At 37.9% G+C, this 18,569-nt stretch overlaps 1 protein-coding gene across 4 annotated transcripts in view; it reads right to left on the bottom strand.

Annotated features, from left to right (window-relative positions):
- Positions 1–7,809: 7,809 nt before the first annotated feature.
- SLC30A7 (solute carrier family 30 member 7) overlaps positions 7,810–18,569 on the bottom strand; it is an 81,695-nt gene continuing 70,935 nt past the window's right edge. For 2 of the 4 annotated variants that reach the window (XR_014842749.1, XR_014842751.1), the window contains exons 11-12: positions 13,223–13,401; positions 7,810–10,293 (exon numbers count right to left, since the gene is read on the bottom strand). Coding sequence is in view for 1 of the 4 variants with exons in the window: in NM_001136211.1 (NP_001129683.1) it covers positions 13,354–13,401 (48 nt within the window). In the remaining 3 variants the exon portion in view is untranslated. 4 annotated transcript variants of the gene reach the window in all.

Consider the following 18,569-nt stretch of genomic DNA (forward strand, 5'->3'; position numbering starts at 1 on the left):
TGGACACCACCAACCGCTTGGGTCAATTGATATTGATAGATCACTACAGCCAACAGTGGTGGAATAAACATTATTTTCAAGCACATATGAAAAATTCACCAAAGTAGACTATATGCTTGGCTGTTGATGACAATGGAATTAAGTTAAAAATTGCTGACAAAAAAAGATGTCTAGAAAAATCCCCTATATCTGGAAATAAAATAATACATTTTTGTTTTGTTTTTTGTCTTTTTAGGGCCTCACCCACAGCATAAGGAGGTTCCCAGGCTAGGGGTTGAATCAGAACTACAGCTGCCTGCCTACACCACAGCCACAGCAACACAGGATCTGAGCCACATCTGCAAGCTGCACCACAGCTCAAGGCAATGTGGGATCCTTAACCCACTGAGGGAGGCCAGGGATCGAACCTTCGTCCTCATGGATACTGCATCCTTGGGTTCATTACCACTGAACTCTGCACATTTATTTCTAATTGAATAAAAAAAAACACAAAATGTGAAGAATTTTAAGATGCACATTTATTTTTAATTGAATAAAAACAACACAAAATGTGAAGAATTTTAAGATGCACATGTAGCAGTGCTTTGAAATTTACAGCTTTAGAATAGAAAAGATTTTAAAATCAACAATCTGTTTTCATCTTAGAAAACTAGAAATAGAAGAGCATATAAAATACTAAGCATAAAACTGCCCATGAGCTAGCAAAACCAGTCCTAGGTATTGACTCAAAAGAAATGAAGACATACTGCCAAAAAAAAAAAAAAATAGTCCCTAAATGTTTATAACTTTGTACATTCATAGCCCTAAACTGAAACCAAGCCATGTGGCCATTACAGGAGAATAGATTTTAAAATTGTAGATTGACTGGACTATTACTTAGCAGTAAAACTGAGCTATTGACTAATTCAACAACATGAGTGTATTTCAAAAACATGTTACGTGAAAGAAACCAGACAAAAAAGTGTATTGTACAGTTCCAATTATATGAAGTATTGCAACTGGCAACAGTAATAAAAAGAAAATAGCGGTTACCTATGGAGAGAATGAAGAGTGACTAAGGGAACAGAAGGGATCCAGGGTAGTGGAACAGGGTCTGTATCTTGATGAGGTGTTTGTTGTGCAGAATTCATTCAGCTATATAGATTTAGGACCTGTACATTTTTCTGTGTTAGTATTGACAGATAAAATAGGGTATGCATTTCAGTTGACTTTCAGATAAACAATATTTAATACAAGTATGTCATTATTTGGGATGCATTTACACTAATTTTTTTAAAAAAAAGTTTATTTGAAGTTGAAATTTGAGTTCCTGTATTTTTATTTGCTAAATCTGGTGAGTCTAATCTGTATGTTATTTAACCTCAACTTAAATGAAATTGTAAAGTGAAAAATGTGCACCATTCATCAGCAGAAAAAGGATAAATAATACTGTTTTTGGTCTACTATCATGAAATCCCAGTGTTTTGCCAGTTAGATTAGAAACACTTAAACACTTCGTGCATTTGTTTGTTTGGTAGTTGTTATTCCTTTGGTATTATTATTTTTAATGCCATTTTAAACTATTGTAGAATGAAACCACTCTCATAATGTAGACACAGAATAGTCTATCACCCACAAAACTCCCTCACACTATCCCTTTATATTCACCCTCTGTGTACGTATTATCCCTGGTAACCACCGATGGATTTTTCTCTATAGTTCTGTCTCTTTGAAAATGTCAAATAAATGAGACTGGCTTCTTTCAGCAAAATGCTCTTTAAAATTCATCCAAGTTGCTGCATGTATCAAAAATCCACACTTTTATTGCTATAAGTGGTATTCTCGTGTATAGATACACTACAGTTTATCCATTCACTGAGAGAGATTGGGGTTGTTTCCAATTTTTAGCAATTACATATAGAGTTAGTAAAATATTCACCTATAGGTCTTGGTGTGAACGTAAGTTTTTATTTCTCTGGAGTAGATACCCAGGAGTGTGATTGCTGGGATCATAAGGTAAATGTACATTTAATTTTGTAAGAAATTGCCAAAATGATTTCCAGAGTGGCTGGGCCATTTTGCATTCCTGTGAGCAGTGTAAGAGTTCCCATTGCTCTGTATCTTTGCCAGCACTTCATGTTGGCAGTATTTTCTAATATTAGCTATTCTGATAGGTATGTTGTGGTGTGTCATCATAAGTTTTAATCTGTTTTCCTAATGACTAACATTTTTTATGTGCTTATTTACTATTTTTACATCCTGTTTAATGAAGCATCTGTTCATACCTTCTGCCCACTTGTAATTTAATTTGAATTGTTTGTTTTCTTATGGTTAAGTTTTGAGTATTCTTTACATATTCTGGATACAAGTTCTTTGTCCGATTGTGATTTTCCAATATTTCCTCCCAATCTTTGGCTTGTCCTTGTATTTCCTTTAACTGTGTCTTTGACAAAGCTAAAGTTTTTCTTTTCTTTTGAACATTAAAATTTTATTGACGTATAGTTGATTTACAATGTTATGTTAATTTCTGCGGTACAACAAAGTGTACTGAACTGAATCACTTTGTTGTAAAAAGTTTTTCACTTTGATGAAATCCAGTTGATCAATTTTTTTTCTTATATGGATCATGTTTCTATCACCCTGTGTAAGAACCTGTTACCAAACTCAAGGACATGGAGATTTGATCCCATGTTTTCTTCTAAAATATTTTAAGTTTTGCAGATTTACATTTAGATCTGTAATACAGTCTGTCAGTTTTTCTATGAAGTGTGTGTTTTAAATGGAGTTTCTTTTTTTTTTGGTCTTTTCTAGGCCCGCACCCGCGGCATATGGAAGTTCCCAGGCTAGGGGTCTAATCGGAGCTGTAGCTGCCAGCCTACACTAGATACACAGCAACTTGGCATCGGAGATGCATCTGCGACCTGCACCACATCTCACAGCAACGCTAGATCCTTAACCCACTGAGCAAGGCCAGGGATCGAACCCTCAACCTCATGGATCTTAGTCGGATTCGTTAACCACTGAGCCATGACCGGAACTCTGGTTCTTTTTTCTTTTTTGCATGTAGATATTCAATTGCTCCAACACTGTTTGTTTAAAAAGACTATCTCTATTGAATTGTCTCTGTACCATTGGCAAAAATGAGTTGGCTGTATTTGTGTTGGCTGTATTCGTGTGGATCTATTTCTGAACTCTTTGCTGTTCTGTTGCTCTATGTCTCTTTCCTTTCTATAATACCACACTGTCTTGATTACTTTAGCTGTGTGGTAAATCTTAGTTCCCACCGTGTTGCAGTAGGTTAAGAATCCGACTGCAGCAGCTAGAGCATGGGTTGCGGCTATGGCTCGGATTCAATCCCTGGCCTGGGAACTTCCATACTCAGTGAGTGCAGCCATAAAAACAAAAACAAAAAGAAAACGAAAAACAAGTAGTGTAATTCCTCTAATTTTATTCTATTTTCAAAATTGTATCTAATGTAGTTCCTTTGCCTTTCTGTATAAACATTAGAATGAGCTGTTGACATCTACATAAAGCTTGCAAATTTTGATTGTAATTATTTGATTATGTTGTGTGTACATGTAGATATTTTAGGGTTTATTCTTTTTGGAGTTTACTCAGCTTCTTGAATCTGTAGGTTTATGTCACCAGATTTGGGAGGTTACTAAAACCAGGCGTTGTTTCTTCAAATATTTTTTCAGCACTGTATGCTTCATCTTCATCACTGTATGCAGAGTCCTCTCTGGGACTCTGATAACAAAATGTTAAAATCTTTCTATTGTTCCACAGGTCTCTGAGCTCTGTTCATTTTTTTTTAAATCTATTCTCTCTGTTATTTAGTGTGGATAATTTTTATTGATATGTATTCCAGTTAATTGACTCTTTCCTCGGTCTTCTCCCTTCTGCTGTTGAGTTCATTTTTTTATATTTTTATTTTGATTATTGTTCTAAAATTTACATTTGGTTCCTTTTCATATCTTTAATTTTTGGTTAAACATTTAACATGTTAATTTTCTGTTTTACTATTTGTTGCAAGATTATTTGTGGTTGCTTGTTCAAGCATTTTTGTAATAGCTGCTTTAAAGTCTTTGTCAGATAATTCCAACATGGAAAAATGACAGATATCAAAGCTGGACGTTGAAAATTTTGTGGCACTTTGCCAAGTAATTTTGGCGTGCAGTTGGACATTTGAATTTTATGAGAGTCCGGGTCTTGTTTAGAGTCTATGATGAATAGCAATCTTTTTGTTTTAGCAGGCAGTGAACCTGATTAGGTGCAGGATGCAATTACCAGTTCACCTTCTGTGGACTATGGTTCCAGTGTTAGTTCAGTTTTCAAGGATTGCAGTTCTCTTTGAATCTATCTCAGATTTATGGGACCCAGTCTGGGACCTAGGCAATCTGGATAGTTTAGTTCTCAATCTTTTGTTATGCCAAGTAGGAGCAGATCCAAGTCATAGAGACTTAAGAGTGAATCTTGCGGTTCAAATTTATGGGGTTGCTTTCCTGAGCTCCTCCGTCTCCATGATCTCATGACTTCCTGCTTCCCTCGGCTCCCTTTTTATATCCTCTGGCCACAAACTTGGCTCTCTTTACTCTTCTCTGTTGCTGTGTCTCACACCTTCATGACTGGGCCTACATCCTGACCCATGTGGAGAAGGGGACAGAGGAAAAAAGCAACAGGGGTTTGTTCTGCCCTTTTGAAATCATAACTATCAGAGAAAAGTTCTCCTCTCTCAGTGACGGTCCTTGTGGGTTTCTATAGTTGCTGGGCACCATTACAGGGTTGTCCGGGGGAAGTCTTTGGAAGCCAGTGGGAAGTCTTTGCTCCAGCTACAAAAACTGCAGTTGTAGCAGCTTTGTCTTGTTTTGAAGTTATGAGGAAATCAGTATGTCCTGCACACAGGTTATTGCTCAAGGGGAAGTAGTGTGATGCACATACAGGACAGATAACCCCGGCAAAGTTGAACAACGATCTGATATAACTTAACGCCTAGGGTGGGAAAATAGTGATGGTGAATCAGACCTTATTTTCAATTTTCGAAGTGATTTCAATGTTTTCAAAAGTCCAGGCAAATGGCAGGGTTCTAATTGCCGTGAAACTGTACCTAGCTTAGATGCGAATTTTACCTCTGGTTTACTCACTCAGTGTTGCCCTTTAAAATACTACATTACCAGTCAAGAAATACTTTGGGGGATCCTTTATTTTCATATTTTTTTAATCCTTTGTCTTTAGTTACGACTATTGTACAAAGAGTGCAGTTTATTTTAAAAATCCATCCAGGAGTCCCTGTCACGGCTCAGTGGTAATGAACCCGACTAGTGTCCATGAGGACGTGGGTTCAATCCCTGGCCTCCCTCAGTGGGTTAAGGGATCTGGCGTTGCCATGAGCTGTGGTGTAGGTTGCAGACGAGGCCCGGATCTGGTGTTGCTGTGGCCGTGGCACAGGCCAGCGGCTACAGCTCCAATTTGACTCCTAGCCTGGGAATTTCCATATGCCGGGGGTGCAGCCCTAAAAAGACAAAAAACAGGCAGAACCATTTTCCAAAGAGGGGCTAAACTTCATGTTAAAAGCATAATTCATCTTTTTTTTTTTTTTTTTTTTTTTTGGCTTTTTAGGGCCGCACCCACGGCATGTGGAGGTTCCCAGGCTAGGGGTCAAATCGGAGCTGTAGCCACTGGCCTATACCACAGCCACAACAACACTGGATCCCTGACCCACTGAGCAAGGCCCGGGATCGAACCCGCATCCTCACAGAGACTAACCGCTGAGCCACCACATGAACTCCATCATCTGTTTTTTTTCAGCGAAGTTTGATTGCTTCAACTGTGCCAGACTCCATCCCTTTGATTATTATCACATAATACCCTCGTCACTCCCAGTGGTTTTAGGAATTTTTTAGACACAGTTGAATTGTTCATTTACATGTGCTAAGCATGAACATCATGGTAGATTTTGTTACATCCAGAAATAGAGCTGGAAAAGCTGACAGATTGTTTGAAAGAACTAGAATCCTATTAAAGCGGTGTTTTTTTCTATATAGAACGAAAATTACTAAATTGTCATTCTGTCTACATCTGCTGGACCTCCTTGCTCCTCGTAATGAAGTTTGCTTATGGCCGTATCGTGAGTAAGGAGATTGAACGAGGAGAGAAGAACAAGCGCTATGAGTTGCTGAAGTTGTTCAGAGGCGTCTGCATTTGATGAGCACTTGGAGAAGCACTCAGGATTCCTGAGCTGAAGGAGTAAAGGTGGAAACTGGGAAGCGTATTTTGTTAGTGTAACGGGAAAGGCTTCTGGGGGGTGGGGGGAGGGGGAGGAAGCAAAAACTAGATAAAGACTGGGTAGTGAACTCTTAGATTAAGTAACTTGCCTAAACCTGTATGTAAACAGAACCTATCTAGGGCATGTTGATAGGCCACTGTAGACTTGGATTAGGCCAGAGGCGAATTCCTGGGAACACAGGAAAGTCTGGGCTGGGAGTCCCTGGCAGGTGCTCTAGCTCTCACAGGTCAAAGTCCACTATGCAGAAGGGCCAGCAGAAGGTAATCAGGAAACCAGGGGAGGGGAAATGTTTTTAAAAAGGCCTGGACAAGGGTCTGATTCAGCAGAATTCCTTGTACTTCCTGCCCAAGACCAGAATTGTTTTTGTGGTGTGTTGAGGGTGTGTGTGTGCTGAAATGGAGGTCGCTAGAGCTGGGCTTGGAATAGAGGGGAAGCTCGACAGCTCCTCAGTGACGCTGCAGACAGCGATCAATGGAGCCCTGGAGCAGGGCAGTGGGAATGTACAGGTGAATATAAAAGACTTCCACGGAATGAGGAGGACTTTGTGAGAGGGGATTCAGGAAATGGGAGGTAGAAAAGGCCATTAGAGTTCTAAGAAGTCTGTAAGGAATTAAGATAGAAATTGGTAGTTGAAAAGAGAATTGGGAGTTCCCATCGTGGCTCAAGTGGTAACCAATCTGACTAGCATCCGTGAGGACGCAAGTTCGATCCCGGCCTTGCTCAGTGGATTAAGGATCAGACATTGCTGTGAGCTCTGGTGTAGGTCGCAGACACAGCTGGGAATCCTGTGTTGCTGTGGCTGTGGCTGGCAGCTACAGCTCCAATTCGACCCCTAGCCTAGGAACTTCCATATGCCACAGGCCAAAAAAAAAAAAAAAAAAAAATTGCATGGGAAATATTTTCTCTTCGTTGATTTTGAGATGCTGGCAGTTCTGCCATGGTTGTGACAAGAAGTAAGCCATTGATGGCCTTTGATTAATGCACAAACTAGGGAGGCGAGAAACCCTATAACTAGGAGCTACAGAAATGTTAGGTTAGAAGCACATGTAAACCACGTGTGTATGACGCTAGACACTGTCTCAGGGAGGATAAAGCCCTCTGTGGCAGATGGAGAGTAAACTAGATTATGTTTGAGAAGGTGGGAGGGGGGATCTGGGGTTTTGTGGAGGATTTATTTAAAACAATTTCTTCCGATTAGAGGGAAAAAATTTGGAAGGATAATTGAGGGAAGCTCATGTCAGATGTTTTTGGTCTTCATTTCCTATAAGCTGAGATCATAGAGAATGAGGTGAGAGAATAATTTGGGGTTAATGGAAAGATCTGGAAATAAATACGTTGAGACTTGGACCCACAATGAAGCTCTCCCCCAGGTGAAGACCTTTCCAGGTCTCACACCATCTCTTCTCTCCGGATAAGTTTTGCTGTTTCTAGGGCCTGAGAATCATTCTTTCCCTCACATTCTGTATGTCTTCTAGAATCTATTCCAATAACTATTCAAATTCACAGTGTTCTTTTTCAGTTCATCAACCTAATGGACACAATTCAGGTAAAGATTTTTAAACAAATTTTATTGGAAGAATTTTGACACAATTTTTTATTCTTTTTAAATACATCTGAGGTTAAGCAAAATATATACATGAATGTCTTCAAGTAGAAAAGAGTGAAATATACATTTATGGGTTTGTGGTTAGGCAAATCATAATTGCTCTCTTTAGCACATCCAAACCAAATTACGACATGGTTGTTGACATTCAACCTAGCGTTGTCCTCAAACATTTGCTTATAAATGTTTTGATGCCATAATCTTCAATAAAGGAATCAAACCCAAATTCAAACTTGGCCATGTTTCAAAACCTTTAAAGACAGGGAGGTATAGTATCGTAGGGGTGTCTAGAATATTCTAAGAAGGGATTTGGCAATTTTTCATTCACAGTATTTCTGATATGAAAGACCCCATTCTGTTTACTGATCACTTTCACAAAAGTTGGGGCAAAATATCACTTTGGCAGAAATATCACTGAACTTGCTGCTATTAGCGGAAAGCATCGAGATTGCTTGGCAAACTCTTGAAAGGACAGGTGTAGCTCAAAACAGAAGCTTCACTGAGTCTAATTAATGCATGATATGTGATACATAAAATTCAAATACTAAAATTCGAAAAAGCTTTTTTTTCTTCACTAGTAAAAATGGGAAGTTTTACATTGGTAGCAGCAATGAAAAAGAGATAGAAAATAAGTAAAGAAATATAGAAAAGCTTTACCAAAATTTAATATTTAGAGAGGCGGAAGATAAAAGCTATCCTAGGAATATTTAAATCACTTAATTAATACATGTAGTGTTGTTTTTATAGAAGCACCTTCAAAATACACCTTTGAAAGTTTTGGATAAAAATACATCTAGGATAAATGCAAAAGAAAGCATGTCACACACAAGTCCTTAAAGTAATAGGAATACGGCAATTTTCCATAGAACATAGTTTTTCATTTGGCGATACAAAAATATAAAAATCCAAGTGACCCAGGTCTCACAGTCCCAGATCTACGAAATTCTTGTCCAACAGCATGCAAAATGGAAAACATGTCTACACTCCCACTATTCCTGTATTAAAATAAAGGAGAAACTTATAGGGCTACTTTAAGGGAAAAAAAAGGCCAAAGTGAACATAAAGTCACTTATTTGTGCAAAAAAAGGCAAAGAAGAGCTGAGATAAACAATAAATTATAGGGTTTACCTATCCCAAGCTTCTGCTGGTATATCCACTGCTGTCTACAATACTGACCCACTGGTTAACCCTTTACTGAGCATGTAGGTGTCCATTCATGCTAACTTTAGTCAAGAGGATATATGAGACAAGACATTCTTTTTTTTACAGATTTTCCACCATGATCAAAATGATGAATAATAAATTTTCAAAGCCATGGAAAGAGTTCAAACTTAAGTATTATTAAGTTTAAGCACAGAGTACTAAGTATGAAATATATTTTTTCCTTTGAAAAAGTATCTATAAAATGTAGTGTTGTAAATCAAATCCTATGTATCCTTCTCAGGCAGCACAAAATTATGTATACTTCCTGGAAGACAGTTCTCTTCTAAGGGAATGTCTCTAGGCCAGTTCAGTTTCTCTTCACTCAAACTGGCACTGACGCCATGGGGTCAGTCCTTTTTAAGCAGCTTGCCCTGTGAGTGCCAAGAAAACTTTTTCCTGCTTTTTCTTTTTAAAGGTCTTACAAGTGCTTAAAGGAGCCCTGAACGCTCTTTTGAGCCTGCACAGGATACGCTGAACGGCCAAGGTAGTAACCTAAGAGAGCATCCAAAGAAGCAATGCGTCTGAACAATGTGTATCCAACAGCTCTTCCCTCCATCAGCTTTGTGCTGCTGCTTGTTCATGACTTTGTAGGAGAGTGTGTTTATATCTGATCTTTAAATCACTGTAGAATGACATACGAAAAAGGTCAGCTGTCACCCAAAAGTTCTGGATTTAGAGGCAGTGCTCTTCCACCTCTCCATCCCAGTCAAGTCATTTATATTCTCTCAAAACAGCTTCCTCCTCTGTAAAATGGGGTCAAGAAGTACTTCCTCACAAGACCGTTAGGAGAACCAGAGGATAAAATATGTATGAAAAAGACCTAGACATCAAAATCACAAAAAACCCTTTCTTTGCAGAAACAGGAGGATTTTAAATGTGGTAACATGAAAAAGGCCATGCAGAGAGCCAATACATACCTAAAAGTGAAACCCGCTCTTTCTTTCTTTCTGTATAATAAGTAGTTAGGAAATGGTTACACAAATCAAGACACACTCATCAAAGACACACATCCACTTGGCCTTTAAACAGAATTCCATTTCTCTCCAAATACTTTTTTTGATACCTAATTGTTCACTCCCTTGATTCTGTGGTAGAGAGCTGGATCACTAAGATCTTGGGGGATCCTGTCTTGAAACAGTCTCCTCTGAATGAAACTTTCATTGAATGTTCTTCAAAAAAATAATTTCCTTTTTTGCCAAAGTTCTTGTGAATTGGAAAATAGTTCCTGTTTCGAAGATAAATGACAGAAAGAAAAAAAAAGTAACTTTCTTAAGGTAATGCTTTTAATGAAAAGTTGAAAGTAGCAGTTTTTCACTTGCAGTTCTAATAAGACTTCAAAATTTTACCCTATTAAAATTTTTGTTTTGTTCTATACAACATTTAATGCCCAGTTTTACGCAGCTCTGAGAATAATGTTAAGAATTAAAGAGCTTTCCAGTAACTGAAAACTTAACGTAGCAGGAATGAAATAATACGACCTGTGAATTCGCTTGGTTTCTAAAAAGTACCAATTCACAGAATTTAAACACAGAAAGTAAGCAATCCTTAAATTGGATTTAGTCTTGGGCAATTAACAGAAAAACTTACAAGTTAAAAAAGTATCCAATGCACAGATGTCACCATTTTTAAAAAAAAATTAGGAACTGGTTGCGCAAGAGTAAAAAAGTAAAAAGAAGTAAAAAAATTAATTATATCATCCATAAAGAATACTCTGGAAATAATATACAAACTGTATATTTGGAGAAGTCTCCTTAGCAAGGTAAACATTCCTTGAGCAATAAAAACATGTCCTCCAGAAAATATTTTGTTTTTTAAAATATTAGAGATTTTTTTTTTCCCTTAAGAGTTGGCCCAACAATGGAGACATTCTAAATTTATTTTATAAGAATAATCAAAGAGTATCTCTCAGTGAAATGATCTACTTTAGCAATACATCTGTGCCAACAATATTGATAAAGTATTTCCTAAAAAAGAGATAGAAGTTGCTTTTTTTCCCCTTCTGCAAACAAAGGATTGAGAACATTTGATTAAAACATACATGTTAATGCCAACCTCCTAAAAAATTAAGAGTCTCATATTGCTCAAATGTTCTATATGTATTACTCTATCCCTTACCAAAGGAAAAACAACCATACTTAATGCACTTGTATATTGAGAGTGTAGTTAAATAAAGTGATGCATATTTTGATGAAAAACTTCACTTGGAATGGAGGGCTCAGTGAAAGGCAGAACTGGATCTGCAGTATGCACTGGTAAATTTTAGAGGCCAGCGCTCACATTATCTCTGTATGTGAAATGTCAATACAATTTCACATAATCAGATTTTAAGGGCACACATCCCAAATCCCTGCTTTCATCTAGATCTGTCATTTTCCACAAGATGCCAAAATCTACAGCGTATCCCAGGCTTCGATCAGGCTTGGTAGTGGAGTAGAAGTGACTACTCACACTTACAATGACAAAGCAGTACCATTATCAGGACACTTCCTTTTCCATCTCCCTCCTAAAACATCTTCACACTTGTTTCAGTTAAACACTTCCTATTGTAGGAATTCTTAGCTTTACAACTACCTGGCAGTAAGTAAAAATGTTTTGAAAATACTACTTAATCTGCAAAAAGGACTATCAGCAGTTCATGGCAATCTGCAGTGGTTTAGAAGAGCATGAAGAAAGAAGTCTATAGTTTTCCTAATACAGTATATTTCATAAATTGCAGATCAGAAACAGGGGGAAGGGTACTTTGAAACTTAAGACAAAATCAAGTGATTTCTGCCACATGTGAAAAAGTGCTTATTATTATTATTGATCTACATTCTTAACATTCATTTCCGTCCTGGAGGGTTTTCCCCCCAACAACTTTTTCCTTTCAGTTAAAAGGGAATATACATTGTGATTTTTAAAATGAAGTAAATGGGAAAATGTCTATTCAGATCACTCTTTCTTCATAAAATACAGACTATTTAAGCAGAATGTTTGAGCATTTGTCATCTCAAGTTGCAATTTTATTTTTCAAACACACAAGGACCTAGAAATCGACTTAGTTATTAACTCCCAAGATACCTGGGTTAGGAAGAGTTCTATATTACCACATTTACTCTGTACCTCAATACTTCAAACTCAATAAAATGCTGCTTTAGGACTCCTGAAAGCAACAGTATTTGTGTAATGCTTACGCAGGAAAACAAACTGTATGACTTGGCATTTGAAGAATGAGAAAGCAAAATAACATTGTCATGACCCTTCTGCCTTCACTGTACATGCCTTTTCCTTTCATTAATAGAATCTATAAAAAAAAAAAAAAAAAAAGCAAGGATATAGGAAAGTTTATCATAGACCCAGTAGTTTTTGTAGAAATTTGGAATTTAGCAGATGTTTTAATTAAGTCAAAACACCTGTCTCTATAAAAAGCACTGGCAAAGTTTTGAAAACATAGTCCACAAAATAATTTAATGTAATAACTGAGTTTGATTTAAAAAGCAAAATAACACCTTTTATTTTTTTTGATGAGATAAAGCAATAAAAGGCAAATTTTTATATATCTAAACCTGTGCTGGAGGTACACAAAAAGACATGTGTATACACTACTAACAAGAGTCTTATTTTGTATAGATTACAGAATATCCATTAAAAAAAAAACATACGTGACCTTTGATGGTACATTTCTATGCTGGCAAATACATTTTCTGATACAAAGGCACTTTGAAAACCCAATATGGTTTGGTTCATAAGTTTGCAAGGTACAAACAATTTTACAAACATAGGATTATACTGAAGAACGTCAACAAGTGTGACATTACATACAAAACAGATTTCCATTTCTTTTTTTTTTTCTTTTAAATAACACTGGTTTTGTGGGAATGAAAGCAGTGGTTTCCAGCAGCTTCAGCGAAGACATTCCAGGTGATTAGAGGCCCACAGACTGAATTTCCTACTGGCTAGGATGAGGGCTGGGAGTGAGGGCATTTGAAATGAAAACAAACAAAAAACAAACAAGCAAACAGAAAATGAGGCCCTGGAACAAACTAGAAACCTCAGAAATCAAAATGGTTTGGAGGGAAGCACGCAAAAGACAAGACCAAAAGTCTAGGAGAGGTCCTCTTAATTCTGATCCCTTAGCTGTAAACTCCTGGCAGAGCACAAATGGCCGACTCTACCTGGTCTGCTGGGTGCTGGGGCGTTGTAGTGATGATTTCTTTATTTTAAAAATCTAGGTACAATGTTTTGGATTGTACAGTACCAGAAAAATTAGGTTTCCCCCCAAAAAAGCATCATTTCTTTTCATTTGTTACAGGGCTGCAAAGTCAATCTGTACATAAAGTTGTCTCACTCCGGCCTGAAAAGTTAAAAAAAAAAAAAAAAATTAGAAAATCAAACAAACCAATAACAGACTATACACTTCAGAAAAGTATTAAGAAAAATACTTTTTTTTTTTTTTTGAGAAAGGGAAGAATTATTTTTTCTATCTCTGGGAAAGAATTCTCCATTTTTATCATAAAGTGCTAATAATTTTATTTTGGAAACAAATATATTAATAAGTTGCAAAAGACGATTTTCCACTTAGCTCTACCCAAGAAAGCTATGCTACTAATTACCTGCCCTGCTCAAGTGAATTTTGGAAAAGTGAAGGTTATCCATCTACCATTATTTTGCTAAAGAACTCCACCACAGTGCTTGACTAGTTGGCTACATAAATCAATCCAGAATGAATTTATAGTCCAACTCCTCTCTTCATTTTTGGATATGAACTTGCTATTCCAGGACACTGCTCTCAAAATCATCCCCATTGCCCCCATAATATCAATTTTTCTATATTTGCTGTCTATAATTCCTTTACTTTCTCTTCTCTCTTTTTTGGAGAGTGGGGTATGCATGCAGCATGCAGAAGGCCCCAGGCCAAGGATCAAACCTTAGCCACTGAGGTTAAGGACACTGTATCCTTAACCCACCGAGCCACCAGGGAACTCTTTCTTTTCTCTTGAACCCATTTCAACCAAACTTTTGCTACCAACCGCTTCCCCAAACTGTCAAGGTCACCTCTAAATTGCTAGACCAGTGCTCAATTCTCAGTCCTCATATTAGTACTTTGTCTAAGCAGCAAGGTCACACGTGATCGCTTCCTCCTACTGAAACACTTCCTTTCTTGGCTTCCACTGGTTGCCCTTCTCACTTACCAATCTTTCTCAGTCTCTGTTGCTGGTCCTTCTCCTGTCTTTGAACAATGAACACAAAAATACCCAAAGGCTCGGTCCCCAGATCCCTTCTTTGTCTGCTCTTGTTCCCTAATGATCTCACCCGAATGCAGACATGCAGTACCATCTATATGCTCACACCTTTTGCGGACGGAACCTATCTACCAACTACTTGACAGCTGTACTTAGACGTTGGATCACTTCACAACACAGCCAAACTGATCACTATTTCCTCCCCTCGACCCTGTTGATTTTGTAGCTTCTACAGCCCAATTTCTTCCTTAACATTGCAATTTGAAGGCCTTTCTTTTCATCCAACCCATTAGCAAAACCTGTTCGCCTTATCTTCAAAATAATGTAAGTCCAGAATCTGCTCACTTTCCATCACCTCCACTGTTAGGCCCTGGCCCAAGTCACTCTCATCTCTTGCCGACATTTTTGTAATGGCCTTTGCTCTAGTTTTCACTCTTTTACCTTTGCGGTCTGTTTCCAGAAGAGCTACTATAGTGATGGCACTCCGTCACTCAAACCCTACAACAGCTCAGCTTCCTTGGCCTTTAGCCCAGTGTCCTCCCAATGGCCTTCAAAGCCTTCCCATGATCTGGCCCCCTTACCTCTCTGACCTCCTCTAACTCCTCCCTTTGTTCACTCTGTTCCAGCCACACTGGCCCTTCTGCCCGGAACAGTGTTGCTGGGACAGAATGCCACATGACATACTCCCTCTCTTGCCACATCTCTACTCAGATGTCAGTGAGTGAGATGATGAGAGATACATTATCTATCTATCTATCTATCTATCTATCTATGTACAAGAAATGGTAAATGCCACAACACACCCATTCTCCCCACCCTGATCTCCCAATCTGTAACACACACCACTTTCTAATCTAAAACTAATTTGTTGTAATGCTGTTCATTATCACTCCAATGACAATGTCCTCTCTCCAAGATAAAAGGATTTTGCCTGTTTTTTCGCTGCTGATTCCTAGAACCTTAAGTACTGCTCAGCAGACAGTAAATGATCGATAAACATTTGTAGGATGAACTAAAATTCTACTGACATTCTTCTTTTAAGTAAAAAAAAAAAAAATAAAGTATACAGTTACAATAAGCACCTTCTTGTCAATAACCTAGATGAAAGGTAAATTAGAACATTTAAGAGAAAGGAAAATACAGAGTGAGGGATAAAATAATAATACTACCTTCTTACAGTAATTTCTGGGCTCCCCAAAGCATTACTTTCTTTTTAAATTTTTTAAAAAATTATAGTTGATTTATAATGTCCCGTCAATTTCTGCTGTACAGCAACCAAACCATTACTTTCTAGCATTCAAGTCGGAGGGCTCTGCTCAACACTAATGAATGCCTGAGTCAGGAACTGCTTTAACGTACTGAAGAGCTGCATAGGCTCTAGCAGCTTTCCAGCGCAGAAAACATATTAGCTTTTTCGCCTCATTTAAAAAAAATAAATCCTTGCTATGGTAAAATTAAAATGCTCTGAAAATACATTTATTAGCACACACACTTTCAAGAGTCTTGTGGCAGAAAAAGGAACTTAAATAGCTGTATGATTTTTAAGCTAAAAATTGAAATCAAATGTTTTCCTAATTTTAAAAGTATTGATAAATACCAACCCTACTTATCCCACATAACTGTTATATATTATTCATCCAGTAATTGATGCATATTTAATAAATTCTTATGACACAGCAGGCACTATTATAAGGATCATGTGTGAATATATGAGAAAGGATTTTAAATGCTATAAAACACTATAAAAAACAAATTATTATGATTGCTTACAATTATACTTGATTTACTCAATCTAGATGGCTTCTGAAATAACTATACTTAGGAAGCCTCTGAAAAATTCTTGTGTATCTAATGTTAAGAGAAAACAACTATTGATCCAATAAATTGGCTTAATTTATTTTTTCTTTAACAACATTGTAAATGAAAGTAAAATGGAAAAAATGGGTTGGGCTCCCATTATTATCTCTGCCACTCTCTTAACCCCAGCCCACAACAGTGAGGATGGTAATAAGAAAGGAGGTAGCCCAAGGCAATAAAAAAAAAAAAAAAGGAGGAAAAACAAAGAGGCTAGGTAAATTATCTTTGCATAATCATGAGTTAATTACTCAAGCTGATGTCTTTCCCCTGAGGGCCTACTGCTTCATACAAAAGCTCAGTCCAACCGAAAAAGTCATTTTGCTTCATCCATCTGGCTCAATGGGTCAGCTTCAAGTTTTGCAGCTTCCCATTTTCCTTTCTCAATTTCCTTCAATGTGGAGAGAAAAATGGAATTTCCAAAGACTCCTTCAGTAAGTCATCTACTGCCTGAATGCAAATTATGTTTTCTACACAGTGTATTCACAGGACAGAGACGTGACAAATACTCTAGCAAATCAAAACAGTGCTTGGTTCCATTAAATATTTTACCACTGGGATGCCAGGATTCAGAGGCTGGCTGAGGGCTGTCCTCGAAAAAAGTGAAAACCATACGATACTTGTATCTCATGTCCTGAGAGTAATGTATAAACCGTAATAATTCAGTTAACACTTTTTAAAATTGGAAGACAGCTAGTTATTTTTAACACCTATGCTTCTAAGAAAATCTTGGTGTTGACCTGATGCCTCAGACTTAGAATGTGCTCAATGAATAATCACTGGTGTGGAAAGGAAAACCAATCAGCAGTAAAAACTTTAGAAAAATAAGCAGGAATGTGACTATAGAAAATTACTGGTCGGTCTGTATTCTCTACCAATTCTTAAAAACTACAGAAACTTTCTACTTTAGTTTTTGACTGAATGTATAATACGGATTTTTATCTCTTAAAAATGACGTCTTGAAAAACTGCCTACTCTTCCATGTGAAGACAGAATCATCTCAGAATGAGTGAAGAAGTGACTGAATATGATGAAATTATAAGTCATGAACAGTAACTTGGGTCTGGGTTCCTTTTTCTATAAACTGGGGGTAATATCCCCCCTGTCTGGTGACGGCAGATTAACATGTCAGGCGCCCATCACGGTGCTTGGAGGTGGGAGCTGTCAATGAAGCCGAGCTGCCGCTGTTATCATCTCCACCTCCATCACCCAACAGTGGACACGTAGACCTTGCAGATTAATTACAAACTGTCAGTACTTAGAAAATATTAAAACCCCCTACAAATAGGAAAGAAAACAGGGTGGAAAACCAGCCAGCCACCTGGAAAGGCACAGACAGCTTCTCCCACGCCCTCCCGCCCCCCTCGGCAGAACGAACCAGGGGGGTGAGGGCTGGGGTCAGAGACAGGAAGGGATTATGAACGCAGGCCAGGGTGGAGCTGGAAGGGTCTCAGGCTTGGGGAACTCCCACCTGGGCTAGTGAGGAGGCTTTGGGGTTCCTTCCTGGGCATCAGCCTTAACTTCTACTTTGAGGCTAGAGAACAGAGTGCAGTAAAACGGAAGCAGGAAGCAGGGGGTTTAGGACTTAGCGCGCACACCAGAAATTGGCAGAAAGGGAGAAAAGGTGACAGATATCAAGGTAGATGTTCTATTGGGGAGTAAACAACAGGTTAGTAGGCTGGACTGTCTTCTGGGCTTTGTGGAGCTGAAGAGGCTAACGAATCCCAGGAGTATTCTAGATTTTTCTTCAAACATTGTTTCTAATAAGTGTATTCAAAAATTAACAGATGATATCAGCCAGTTTAAAACAAGAAACAGAAAATAATACATCGCCTTCTGAATCCAGACATCCATGTTCTCTTTCTGTAAATGATAAATCATTTTTAAAAAGCTAGTGCAAGTGGTGAAAGGGAGAAGGGACTTTGTCTATGCCAACAAAAAATAGTTGTAGTTTAAAAATAATCTTAGGAGTTCCCGTTGTGGCGCAGTGGTTAAGGAATCTGACTAAGAACCATGAGGCCTTGCTCAGTGGGTTAAGGATCCGGCGTTGCCATGAGCTGTAGTGTAGGTCACAGATGTGGCTCGGATCCTGCGTTGCTGTGGCTGTGGTGTAGGCCAGTGGCCACAGCTCCAATTTGACCCCTAGCCTGGGAACCTCCATATGCCACGGGAGCGGCCCTAGAAAAGGCAAAAAGACAAAAAAAAAAAAAAAAAAAAAAAAAAATCTTAAATTAAGGAATCTAAGTACCAAAGAGACTTACACCAATTCACAAGTATTGCTCTATATTCCTGACAGCAAGCCAACTGCCCTAGCCATTAATGATTAAGTGATTAACTATGGAAAATAAGAATAAAAAGACATGCCTAATGTATAGTTCTAAAACAGTCATAAAGGGTATAGCTTTATAAACAAAACAAAAAGTTA

Source organism: Sus scrofa, chromosome 4 (assembly GCF_054392235.1).
Source record: "Sus scrofa isolate SSC_HxYL_T2T_F1_AM1 chromosome 4, Sscrofa_HxYL_maternal_Yorkshire_Landrace_v2.0, whole genome shotgun sequence".
Lineage (NCBI taxonomy): Eukaryota > Metazoa > Chordata > Mammalia > Artiodactyla > Suidae > Sus > Sus scrofa.